Below are 13,255 nucleotides of genomic sequence, written 5' to 3' on the forward strand. Positions count from 1 at the left end.
AAACCTAACCCATATATCTTCGACCCCATTGCCTATACTCTCACTAGCCCATCTATCCTCCAATAGTTGTTTATATCGTACCTTAACTGCCTCCTCTTTTAGTTTATACACCTTCACCTCTCTCTTATTTGTTGCCTCTATTTTTCTTGTATCCCATCTACCCTTTACCCTCACTGTAGCTACAACTAGAAAGTGATCTGATATATCTGTGGCCCCTATAAACATGTACATCCTGAAGTCTACTTAACAGTCTTTTATCTACCAATACTTAGTCCAACAAACTACTGTCATTACGCCCTACATCATATCTTGTATACTTATTTATCCTCTTTTTCTTAAAATACGTATTACCAATAACTAAACCCCTTTCTATACACAGTTCAATCAAAGGGCTCCCATTATCATTTACACCTGTTTCTCCAACTTTAGCATTTAGATCCCCTACCACAATTACTCTCTCACTTGGTTCAAAGGTTCCTATACATTCGCTTAACCTCTCCCAAAATCTCTCTCTCTCCTCTACATTCCTCTCTTCTCCAGGTGCATACACGCTTATTATGACCCACTTTTCACATCCGACCCTTATTTTAATCCACATAATCCTTGAATTTACACATTTACATTCTCTCTTCTCCTTCCATAACTGGTCCTTCAACATTATTGCTACCCCTTCCTTAGCTCTAACTCTCCCAGATACTCCTGACTTAATCCCATTTATTTCTCCCCACTGAAATGCACCTACCCCCCTTCAGCTTTGTTTTGCTAAGGGCCAAGTGTATTAAGGTAATGAATGCACTGTATATGTATTTTATAGCTCTGGAGTGCTTTAATTAAATGTCGTAGCATATTACGTTTGAGTAGGGTGGGCTGACCTGGCTGTCTGTCATACCTCCCAAACCTGACTTTCTACAAATAAAACTTGCCTCTCACCCTACATTAGGACTACAAATATTTTAAGGTAAGTAATGGGTGTACTGTATGTGTATTTTACTTTTTATTGTTTTTAATGCCTAATTCTATTGCTGACTTAATATATGCTTGTGTACACTTGTTATCTTGCATTTAAAAGTGGCGTTCTGCTTTCTGGCAGCAGCCTGGAACCAAACCTGCCGTATAAATGGGGCCCTACTGTACCTACTCCATCCTTGAAGTGTACCTGAATATACACTGGCATTCTTCCTTGAAGAGCACAAGAAGATTTAATAATCAGTATCAAGGGTGAGATAATATGGCTTCTCAGCTTGTACCTTAGTATGAAACTCCATTGTAACTTAGGGTGAATAAATAAATAAAAATATTTAAAAAATCTCCATTTATTTCTCTGTTTTGCAGTCACACAGTTTAAACTTTGTGCAGGATTGAATGTTATCACCTAGCATGTTATGACTTTGTTTTTACCTTGCTGGTGACATATTAGTTAAAATTAATTTACTGTACTACAAAATTACAAGGCAAAGAAAAATCTAAACCTGCATTATGACATTAGGAATTGTAGAATATTACTGTTACTCTAATAACTTAATTATACAGGTCAGTCATGCCTTATCCTTTCATTCAAGCTATGTGCCAAGAAGCCAGCACCAAAGGTCTGGATCAATATGTATCTCATACTTACATTAAACATTCATGTTTTCATTACAAAATTAACAAGTATGTATCTTTTTAGCATAAAACTCTTAAGTTCAATACCAAACCTAAAGTATACATATCTGACAGATACTTCAAGATATACGATCTGAATAGATGCCAGTATTACAAATTTTACATAAATACTTATATTGGACAGGAATTTTTACTTCCACATGGCAGGAAGTGAACTTCCATATATAAAGCATGAACACATGGCCACTGACAAATACACAAACACACACACACAGGAGCTGACTCAACTCCTACAACCATATATAGAGAAGTAGGTACATTTACACACAAGCATGTGCACGCACACACACCATAGAAAACTACTTTGATTACTAACATCATAAAAAGCATTAAATGTAACCTTTAAAGGGATATATATAGTAAGCAAATTAATTCTTAAACTTTAGCTGTTCTTGTTACAAATTTATTTCAATTAAAATTGTATTTATTAGTAGAAATGAAAAGATGCAATAAAATGAGCTCACCAAGAGGTATTTGGAGGTGCTGGCCAACTCCATAAGGTGGGCAGTGAGCAAAGTGACACCTTAAGGAGGGTACAGCAGCTACACCATAACCAGAAATAAAAGATTAATATTGGCCTTATGCAAGAAACCCTGAGATACCACCAACTGCATCTTCCTCTTCAATGAGGTATCCAGAATAAGGATAAATATCACTTGCTTTTATTTCAACTGGGTGATCATCTAAAGTCAATTCGTTCAATAAACATCATAATTTACCATCAAAAATAGGAAATTTGCTTAAACTAAAAGCTTCACTTCTGAAAAAAATTAGCCATACCTTACACACACATTCTCAAAGTATCATCCTAGTGTTACTAGAAAAGATCTTAAATGACCTTACCTATGCACATACATACCTAGGGTATAAAGTAGCCACAGCTTCTAATTAAATGCCTTAACAAATATAAATCTTTCATTATATTGTAAATTACATAAAAATGTACAGGAAGTCTTCATCAGATTGAACATTTGGAAGAAATGTTGAATCATCATTCATGTACTACTATCGTCAGTCCAACATATCATTAAAGCGATACACATAACCTGTAGTCAAATTTCTCGACTAATGCACTGAAAAATAATCCTTTCAATCAGCCATTCATGTCTACGAGCCTAGTTCTAGCTGTTAGATGGATACTAGTAAGCAAGTAGAGGACTCTATGAGAGATGACTAGATCTCTCATCAAGAAACTTTTGGTGTGTCATGCATTTTAGAAAATCAAGTGAAGTTATTAATGTTTTGATAGCATATGTTCCTGAATATAATAAAAAAAATTGTTTTGAAAGAATTCCAGTAATTTGCAATATCTATGAATGTTTCTAGTTATGATTAAGCTTTCAAAAATATAGGTGCTGCTGGTGACAGATGATCTAAAGGTTTATTTTGAATTATCCCAACACTTCAGTGATCAAAAGAAAAAAAAATATATGGTGTAGCTATGTACAGGTGTTAACAAATGACACAAATATATTGTATATTGATATGAAGATGAAGCAACATCATGATTTTATTTATTAGTGAATTATTACATGGCAAACATATTTGCTACAATATTTTAAGAGGTGAATATATAACAGATGATATTGTTTCCTAGCCAATTATATAGTATTTGTGATTAAGTCTTTACCCCTCAAGGAAGGTATCTTGATAATGGTGAGGGGCTCTTGCTCAAAGAAACTGGATCTATTTTTCCCTTTCCTTCAATCAAGTTTTATGACCCTCATGGGTTCAGTGCTTCCCACAAATTCTTAAAACTAAGTGTATTTTTGTGCTTGCTTTAATTTTATTTATAATTGTGCTATACACAAACTATTATATTTAATACCTGTAATATCATTTAATTTGGCCCTAGATTGTCAAGGTATTGGTGCCTGGCAGTCATTACATAAATACTATTTATAAGTAAAGACAGGCAATCAACATGGCCAGTCTTGAGAGAGAAAGAAAATTAGTTTGGTTCACCATCTCAAATTTTACCAGAAAATTTTAAGTTTCCTATATAGAGAAGACATATGGCAGTAAAATAATGAGGTTCATACTACATCTGCTGGTGACTCTCTTAAAAATATTTGGCTTTTACAACACAACACCTGAGGCATGGCACCACATTTTGATACTATCTGATGTAAACCTCTAAATATATGTGCAGAGACTACATATAGGTAAGAATTAGTCAACCTGCAACACCACTGGTAAGAATTGCCTTACATACAAGTATGACTGCAATTAGTCAAACTTCTCAAAAATGGGTGAAACGAAGACAATGAGCAAACTTATCTTTTATTTGATAACCCCCCCAATAAAGGCTTGCCTCATTATATTGTCTTGCATTACACATGAGTGATCTCATATGCAACATCATAGTTAAGATTCAGATATCTAAAACATTATTAAAATTGTATTGCATCAGATATAAGTACCACATGATGCACATATTCAGGATTATACAAAATGTGACACCCCTCCAGGTGATAATGACAGTGAGACGAACATCCTCCAGGTGTTACTAACACAAACATCATGTCTGACAGTCCTATATATAAAAAAATTTGTGCCAAGTAAAATATTACCCTTCTTTGAGACTAAGGTTAACGCTCGGTATTTAATAAGCATACACCAAATTAGCATTTAAAAGCAATTTTATTTTTTAGTGACACTGGTTACCTTTAAATATTTATGATAAAATTAATCTAACATCAATATACTTCGAACTTGTCATTCTAGAAGAGCTTGAAGACTAGGGAAACTTTGCTCCATAACAAATCTCTTAATAAAGTTATACACTAACAAGATACGTCTCTAACATAAGCCTTTAAATACAAATTTTGTTATAGCTTAATCAATAAAATTTAAAATAGTTGATAACATTTGACACCAGAAAATTTCCCTATATCTCCCTGTTCCACTGGAGGTACTTGTCTCCCTAATGAACCTGGGCAAGTCACTATATAGGCACCATTATTGTAACCAATTAATTTACACTGGTTTTCTCACCCACTAGGCATAATTTGACATAACTGAACTAGTTTTAGGGAGGCACATATGTGGGTGGCTTCCTGTATGTGGGTGGCATGTTGGGGCGAGGATGGCGAGAGGCCCCATTTGTAGCAGTGAAGGGTGGGGGAGGCTGGTAGGAAGGAGTATCATCTGCTACATCACCAGATTGTGGACGGCGACGGTCAGAGGTGGGAGGTGTTGAAGAGGCAGCTGGAGATGACCCTCGCTGGTATTCTGGAGGAGGTAGTGGAGGTTTCTCATCCTTCATTATAACTGGACTCTTGGCTGGATCAGGTCTGTCATCCAGTTCCTCTGCGAAGATAATGGGAATGCCCTTGCTGACAAAAGTACGATCATCTGCCATTGTCATTTTTCCGTAGCGTCGTCGACGGTAAAGGCAGCATGCAATAATAGCAGCCAGGAGCAACATAGCAGCAATGATAACAGCAGGAATAATGAAGTTGAGAAGGTAGTCATTTTCTTCTCCTTGAATACCCTCTTCAACTGGGGGATGGTGAATCTCCTCTTCAATATGGGTTGGTGTATCTTCACCTAGGCAGGCACCTGTAGGTTTTACAGACCCTCCTGTCACCTTGAAGTCTGGAGAGAATGCATCAATAAATTCTTGTAACAATTGACCATTACTATCAACCATAATTTCTCTTAGTTTCCTAATATCTTCATTCGGACATGGCTCTGCTGGCAGTGACCCATTGTGCCATGTTAGAATCACAGATCCTTTACGGAAGCTGTCAACAATTATGTGTCCTGCATCAGCATCGCTGAACACTTCCTTAATTCGGTCAATCAAACGGGCTTTCTGGCGAGCATCACTCATGAACTGCTGATAGTTTGTATCAATCTTCATGGAAAACTCAACTGGAGGCATCTTCCTTGATGGTCTTGGTAAAACATTGACAAACAAGGCATCATTAACTTTCTCTCCACCATTATCCACACACTCCTGTTGAAAAAATTTAAATAATTTGGTTAAACTATACATTGATACAATTTGAATGAAAGCATAATTGCACATCTTTATTGGATTTGATCCTGCAATCTCAATTGACACCTACAAAAGAAAGAGGAAGTGAGAAATAGATGGTCAAATGAAAGCTTGATGTCACATAGGAGAAAAGCAGTAGCATGTGGGAGTATAAGTGTGCAAGAGTTAATGAAATTGTGTATTTACCATCCTTGTGTTAAAATAGCTATTAAGGAGAATTCAATACCTATCTCTGTAGATCGTTTCAGTGCACATGATGACCTGTGTACTATAACAATTGCTTGTTTCATCTTGTTGCAAGCACCAGCAACACTTTTGTACACAGATTGAAATAGTGCCACCTCATGCACTGAAACAAGGCTTTAATGATTTACATTGGACAGGAATCATTTAATTGAAGCATCCTTAATAGCTACCTCCAATACTGTTAAAGGGATGACAAATAAATCTCAATTCATGCGTATATACTTATATGTGCTACTGCTCACAACACAGCAATTAGATGGATGACCCACATCACTTGGAGTGATCAAAGATCCAGGACCAATATCTTGATACAATACGTCCCCGACTTACATTGGTGTGCACTTAAAAAGTTGGTAGTTTGGAATCAATTCATGATCTGCAGTTATGATTATAGTAAATTTTCATTAAGCTGCTTATTTTCATGTGTTCTCATATTTGCTTGATAAATATTGGTCAAAAACAAAAGATATAAAGGGTGTGTAAACTCTGATGATGATATCTCTCACACTCCCCTCTACCCTTTCACCATCCACTGCCTCGCTGTTCTCCATAACCTATTACTCATCCATGTCCCTTTTGCCACCGGATACCCTTGCTTCCTTCCTGCCCTGCAGCGCTGTATAGCCCTTGTGGTTTAGCGGTTCTTTTTGATTATAATAATAATGGGACCCGATGAGCTGTTGGAGTTTCAGCAGGGTATTATTTTGTGAAGGGATTTAGAAAAAAGACTAATCTTACTTAACCATAACCCTTTCTCCTCCAAGATGTGGCCTGTACCTATTTACTGCTAGGTGAACAGGGACAACTGGTTTAAGATAATGTCTACTAGGCCTGAGAATGAACCTGGATTCATCAGTTATGAGGGGAAGGTGCTGCCTATGACTTGGAATGAATTATGAATACTTTAACTATGATTAATAATTTTTTTAATTATACTATGACTATCTATGATATGACAGTAAATTATTGAGTTATCTAAAATTGATAATGATGGCTATTAATAATAATATCAGCTTTTCATGTTACACTAAATAACCAAATGGTTCTAATAGTTTGTAAATCATACAGCTCAACTTTAAGAGGAAAGAATATTCAAATACAAAACTTACCAGAATGTATTCAGTTTTACCAGTATCACCAGCTAAAGGAATACCAAAAAATTCTTGGTTGGCAGCATCAAATTGCAGCCAGGAGTCAAGAGGTGGTGGTGACAGATTTGAAGTCAGCAAGCGCATTGTTAGACGACGAGAGTCTCCATCCTCAAGATCATAGCAAGTGTCCTGGAAGATAAGCATGTTCTGTAGTACACCCTCGATCCTACATGGTGCAATTTTGGCTAAAGGCTATTGAAAAATTTACAACTTTTTCTTTCATAATTTGAGGGAAAAAAAATTAGTAACCTCTATACAATTTTGCAATCTGCCATCCTAGCAAGTAGATTGTGAAATGCCCCAATTCTTACTATAACCAGGGAAAAATGCTTATGCCATAGGGGTCATTTCTTTTTTTTTTCCATCAGCATCATGGTACCTCTTGAGGAGTACTACCAGCTCCAAGCCTTCCACCATTTTTACTTTGCTACAACAGTCATGTTCACTATACAGCATTACTTTGAACTAAATTAATGTTTTACAGATTTATATAACACTTAATGTACAGTAAAACACCTGTATAAAAAATGCATTAATAATCAAAAGTTCAGTAGACTTTATTCAGATTATTATAATCAAAAAGAAGTGCTAAGCCATTATTAACCATAGAGGGTTTCAGGGGTCAATGCCCTTGGTGTGAAACCAGGTCTCATGGTGGATCAACCAGGCTGTTACTGCTGGTCGCATGCAAGCTGACGTATGAACCACAGCCCTGTTGGTCAGGTACTGACTTTAGGCGCCTTCTTGAAGATAGCCAGGGGTCTATTGGTAATCCCCCTTATGTATGCTGGGAGGCAACTGAACAGTCTTGAGCCCTGGACACTTATTGTGTTGTCTCTTAGTGTACTTGTGGCGCCCCTGCTTTTCATCGGGGGACTGTTGCGTCTTTTGCTTTCATAGGGAGTGATTTTTCACGTGCAGGTTTGGTTCCAGGACCTTCCAAGTATATATTATCGTGTATCTCTCTCACCTGCGTTTGAGGGAATACAGATCAAGGACCTTCAACCGCTCCCGGTAGTTTAGGTGCCTTATCGTACTCATGTGTGCCATGAAAGTTCTTTGTACATTCTCCAGGTCTGCAATGCTGCCAGCCTTGAAGGGGGACGATTACGTATCAGTTCATAATTGTTAGTGAAGATGAGGTCCAGCATATTTTCTAGTCTTGTAGGCTCTACTATTTGCTGGTTTTAAGATAAATTTGGTACAGAGATTTAATAGTTTGTGTGTGTGTGAATTTTGATCTGAGCTCCCTCCCAGGGTGATCTCTGCCAAAACGCTATTTGCTATACTCCTCCATTTTAGGTGTTTCAAGTTGAAATCTCCTAGTAGCAAGATGTTTGGGGCAGGAGTTGAGAGATTTTCCAGACAGTGGTCAATTTTCTCAAGCTGCTCCTTGAATTGCTGGGAAGTTGCATCTGGAGGCTTGTATACTACCATAATGACAAGGTTTTGGTTTTCAATCTTTAACGTCAACTACATAATTTGAGGTGTTTAGTAGTTCTGTGGTTTGAGAAAGGGGGAGCAGGTAGCCAGTAATGACAATATTCATATATTAAAGAAATGCTTATTATCCTGTGACCTCCAACTTAACTAAGATTTACATATGCAAGATCAGAATATCAAATATGAGGAGATTTACAGAGGGTAAGGTGATAAATCCCAAAAATATTGGTGGTTTTGTCCTGGAACTCACCTGTCTCTTACATTATCTTTGCCAAATGGTGCATGACTGAGAAATACCTTGGTACATACATTTCTCTTCATATATTTTGATAGTTTTAAAGTGTATTTTTCTGATTTTTAAACATGCTTTTTTTGATATACAACAGACTGTTGATTAGCATGTGATTTCCTCTAACATTATAGATATACAACTATTGAAAAATTGTAGCATATTTTCAATCACTCCATGAAATTCATCTAAGATTGTGCAGCTTGAGGTAAAAAAATAACCAAAAACCTGTACAAGAAGGCTAGTAACTGCTAATTTCACTTTACACACTGCTATACCATTAACAGTCATTCACTCACCCTAGCTGTATTTACACAAATGTTGAATGTGTTAGTGACTGATATTAAAGTGTGGAAAGTATATTAAGTAAACAAAAAGAGAAGGGATAATCTTGTCCTGCCATGATAAATGTTTAGGTTTGATGTTCTGAGGGCCACCACAGTATACACTGCTTATTTATAAATTATTAATTTCATGGGAGTCTCAGGAAAGCCAACAAATGTTATTAAATTAGTTGATTCCTGCCTACAGTGTTTTCACATCCTTTGCATCATCTGTATTAAAATGTCAGGATGCTGGAGACAATGTTTATATGCAAATGAGAGAGTTGACATGAACTGCACCAGTGCATGAGAGCGACACCCTCAGTTTATCGTCCTTTGCATAATTAAGTTTAAAAAACAAAAGGAAAGTGACTTTTTTGCAATACAAGGGCTGTTATTATTTCAAATAAGATATCACAACTTCTAAGCAAATACATTTTAATTTTACTTGTTACACATGATATACCAGACAAAACAAAAACAAACACACACTAAAAGAAAGGGATGATTAACTCACAATTGGAACCTGAAAGCGGAACAAGGATCCCTGGGTGGCATTAAGGAAGTCAATCTGGTTGCGTATGATTGGTGGTTCATTGACATACACCTCACTTCCCCCTCCAGACACATCAGGCTCATCTGTAACAAAGTTCCTGATAACTTTTTTGACAGTTTCATATTCAATATAATACTAAGAATTTATAATAGTAATTCATAAGAAGAGACAGTGTATTCAATATGCTGTATTATGTCAAACACTGTATTCCTAGGCATTCATTTTAACAATGCTGTTTTGAATAAGTATATTTTTGCCTAGAATTATCAATGTCAGTGATAATATTTGCATAACTTATATTGCATTATATTACTATAATTTCATAAATTATTGCCAGGCAACTATTTACATTCTCCACGGGGAAGTGGAACAGAATTCTTCCTCTGTGAGCCATGCATGTTGTAAGAGGTGAGCAAGGGGCTAGTAACCCCTTATCCTGTATACATTACTAAAGTTGAAAAGAAAAATTTTTGTTTTTCTTTTTCGGCCACCCTGCTTCAGTGGGATACGGCTAGTTTGTTGAAAGAAGAAAAAGAACTATTTACATAATGTCAATTACTACTATTTACATAATGTCAATTACTATTATTTACTCCTGAAGGAATAATTTTATAAAATGTATCTTTACTATTTTAAACTCCAGCGAATACTTTGTTTTAAACCTCATGAACTAAAATTACATAATTTTTTTATAGTCTAGGTTTGCCTGAAATGCCGTGCATATTATGGGCCATTACATTATTGTGTATGTTTGTACATTAATTTGAAATAGTCATTATCCTTACAACAGCACAGCAAAGCTCCACTAGTAAACATCCTCACCTGACTAATGTCAAGTAGTATTATATAAAGAATAAAATTACACAACCATGGCTGGAACAATACACATAACTGCAATTATAAGAGTATAATATTTTATAAAAGTGCAAAAAATACTAGTCAATTCTGAAAAGTTCTTTAACTGTTTTCCCCAAGGTAGGGTGACTAAAGGAAGTAAACATATTCATTCAATAGTTGCCTTGGCAGATTCATTCAATAGTTGCCTTGGCAGAAGTGCACAAACATAATTCAAATGATCCTCCAAATGGCAACATCCCCACCCATCCTTATCAGTGCAGTACAGTCATGCAGGCACTGTACTTGCTACTTCAAGGAGTCATGCTTGTACTATTTTTCAAAACACATTAGTATGTCTTTATAACCTATGGTTGGTTTTCTTGTGAATATAAGAATAATCATCATACCAATATACACTTTGGTATGAAATTAACAACTCGTGGAGTCCAGTCCTCCTCTTTTTTTTTTTTTTTTAAGCCAATATTCACCATAAAGAACATGTAGACTTGACCATTAAAAACAAGTTATATTAGATGGGAAAGCAAACTGTTATAGGTTGATAAAGAAAGGGAGGCAATGATTTCATGCACTGGGCAAGGAGGTATGACATCTTATAGGAATAAGGAAGAACCAGAGGTGGATGTGGGAAGTGCCTGAGACAGTAGGTAAAATAACAGTGGGGTAAAGCAGCTGGGACAAATGGAATTAAGGCAGAGATATTAAAAGAAAATGGTGATATAATTTTGAAATGGTATATGTATTTGTTCAATATATACCTCTATACCTTGAATGAGATACGAGTCTTACTGCTCCCGGAGCCTGGCCATGGGCCAGGGTAGCCTGGTCAACTGGACTGTTGCTGCTGGAGGCCTGCTGTCCCACATATCCATCACAGCCTGGTTGATCTGGTGAAGATACTTGTCCAGTTTCCTCTTGAAGACTTCTACAAGAATGTTGATCCAGTGTTTCCTCATTGTGCCCACTGCTCTTCACTAGGTTTATTTTGCACTTCCTCCTATATCTCTTGCTCCAGTATGTTATGGCAATATGCAGATTTGGGACCAGGCCCTTGAGTACCTTCCAGGTATATATTATCGTGTATCTCTCTTCCCTCTGCTCCAGTGAGTACATATTTAAGACAAAGGTGTTCCCAGTAATTTAAGTGCTTTACTGGCGGCTCTATGCAGGCTGTAAACAATCTGTATTTGCTCCAGCCCTGAATGGGGTTGTCAACACTGAACAATATTCCAAATGAGGGAGTACTAGTGATTTGAAAAGTGTCACCACTGGCATTATTTCCCGTTTTGAAAGTTCTTATTATACCCACCCCACTATCCTCCTGGCTGTCGTGACCTTTGTCTTATTGTGTTCTTTGAAAGAAAGGTCAGCTGACAATTATTCCCATGTCTTTCACATGTTCCTTTTGTTCTATTTGACAATACTCTTGAGTTTTGTATAAAGTGTTCCTTTTGAGTTCATCATTCTTTCCATATTTAAGCAGCTGGAACTTATCACCACTGAACATTATGTTCTTCACTGCCCACTGGAAAACACTGCTTATATCTTCCTGTAATTTTGCAGTGTCTTCTACCAAAGTGACTCGTGCTTATTTTAGTGTCATCTGAAAATGATGATACAAAACTGTGATGGGTGTTTGTATCTATGTCTGCTATGAGGATGAGAAACGACACAATGCCCTGGGGAATTGAGCATGAAAGAAGGGGAGGATTGGTAGAGAGCATGCATAGTGCCTTTCTTTAAGGGTAAAGGGAACAAGAAAGAGTGTAAGAATTATAGGGAATAATAAACCTGTTGAATTAAGGGTAAGACAAAGTAGGATTGAAGAGGAATTAGAAGGATTTAGAAAGGCGAGGGGAAGTTTAGACCAAGTATTTACAATGGTGCATTTAAGTGAATTTGCTGTTACATATATGGATTTAGATACAGCAGTTTATGCAGATAGTAAGGTTCAAGTTAGACTATGAAGGAAAGAGGGTGAATTATTTTCCAGTAAAATTAGGCTTTACCCCTTTGGGGGTTTCGGACGTACTAGTATGGCTTACGTGCGGGTTTTTTTTTACGTACTAGTACGCATAAATTCTAGTGCCGTCAAATCTCGCGGGAAAAGGCTGGTAGGCCTAGATGTGAGAGAATGGATCTGTGTGGTGGGTGTGCACGGTAGAAAAAAAATCTGGGATCCAGTGATGCATTGTGGGAATGCCATCTTAGTAAACAATGTCCACCATGCCTCGCGGTAAGAAGTTCCTCACTCCTCAGCGAATTGAGACACTTTTGTTCCCCAGTGACAGTTCTAATACAGATGGAAGTGATAGTGAAGATGAGTTTCAAGGTTTTGACTGAAACTAATGACCATAATATCGGTAATAGTGAGGAAAACCCAGACGACCCTCAGCCATCCACCTCTGGGGCTGGGCCGTCTTGTTCACATTCAGTTGTACCAGAATCAAAGAGGAAACTCCTATTTTCACAAATCCCAGACTCAGATGTGAGCATTTGTGATGATAGTGATAGTGATTATGAACTACAAGCTCTTCAAACTAGTTCCAGTAGTGATAGTGAAGTGCAATATTCCCCAGTGAAGTGTCAGTATATATACGACGATATATGCGCTCTGGTAGTGTGCCATATGCTATTCCAAGGGAAAAGAGTACATCTCGTGGCTGCACAACAGGAACAGAGAGTGAAAATGATGATGATAGTGTTGCAATTGGGATGGAAAAT

At 36.9% G+C, this 13,255-nt stretch overlaps 1 protein-coding gene and 1 long non-coding RNA gene across 2 annotated transcripts in view; one reads left to right on the forward strand and one right to left on the reverse strand.

The window, feature by feature from the left end:
• LOC138852362 (uncharacterized) overlaps nucleotides 1-1,308 on the forward strand; it is a 37,137-nt gene extending 35,829 nt beyond the window's left edge. The window contains exon 2 of the long non-coding RNA XR_011391692.1: nucleotides 1,091-1,308. This is a non-coding gene — a long non-coding RNA (uncharacterized lncRNA). The remainder of the gene's footprint in view (nucleotides 1-1,090) is intronic.
• The window catches only part of Dg (Dystroglycan), a 388,752-nt gene continuing 376,794 nt past the window's right edge, over nucleotides 1,298-13,255 (reverse strand). The window contains exons 13-15 of the mRNA XM_053774045.2: nucleotides 9,638-9,759; nucleotides 7,024-7,194; nucleotides 1,298-5,626 (exon numbers count right to left, since the gene is read on the reverse strand). Of these exons, the coding sequence (XP_053630020.1) occupies nucleotides 4,694-5,626; nucleotides 7,024-7,194; nucleotides 9,638-9,759 (1,226 nt within the window). The 3' untranslated portion in view covers nucleotides 1,298-4,693. The remainder of the gene's footprint in view (nucleotides 5,627-7,023; nucleotides 7,195-9,637; nucleotides 9,760-13,255) is intronic.

This window comes from Cherax quadricarinatus, chromosome 7 (assembly GCF_038502225.1).
Source record: "Cherax quadricarinatus isolate ZL_2023a chromosome 7, ASM3850222v1, whole genome shotgun sequence".
Lineage (NCBI taxonomy): Eukaryota > Metazoa > Arthropoda > Malacostraca > Decapoda > Parastacidae > Cherax > Cherax quadricarinatus.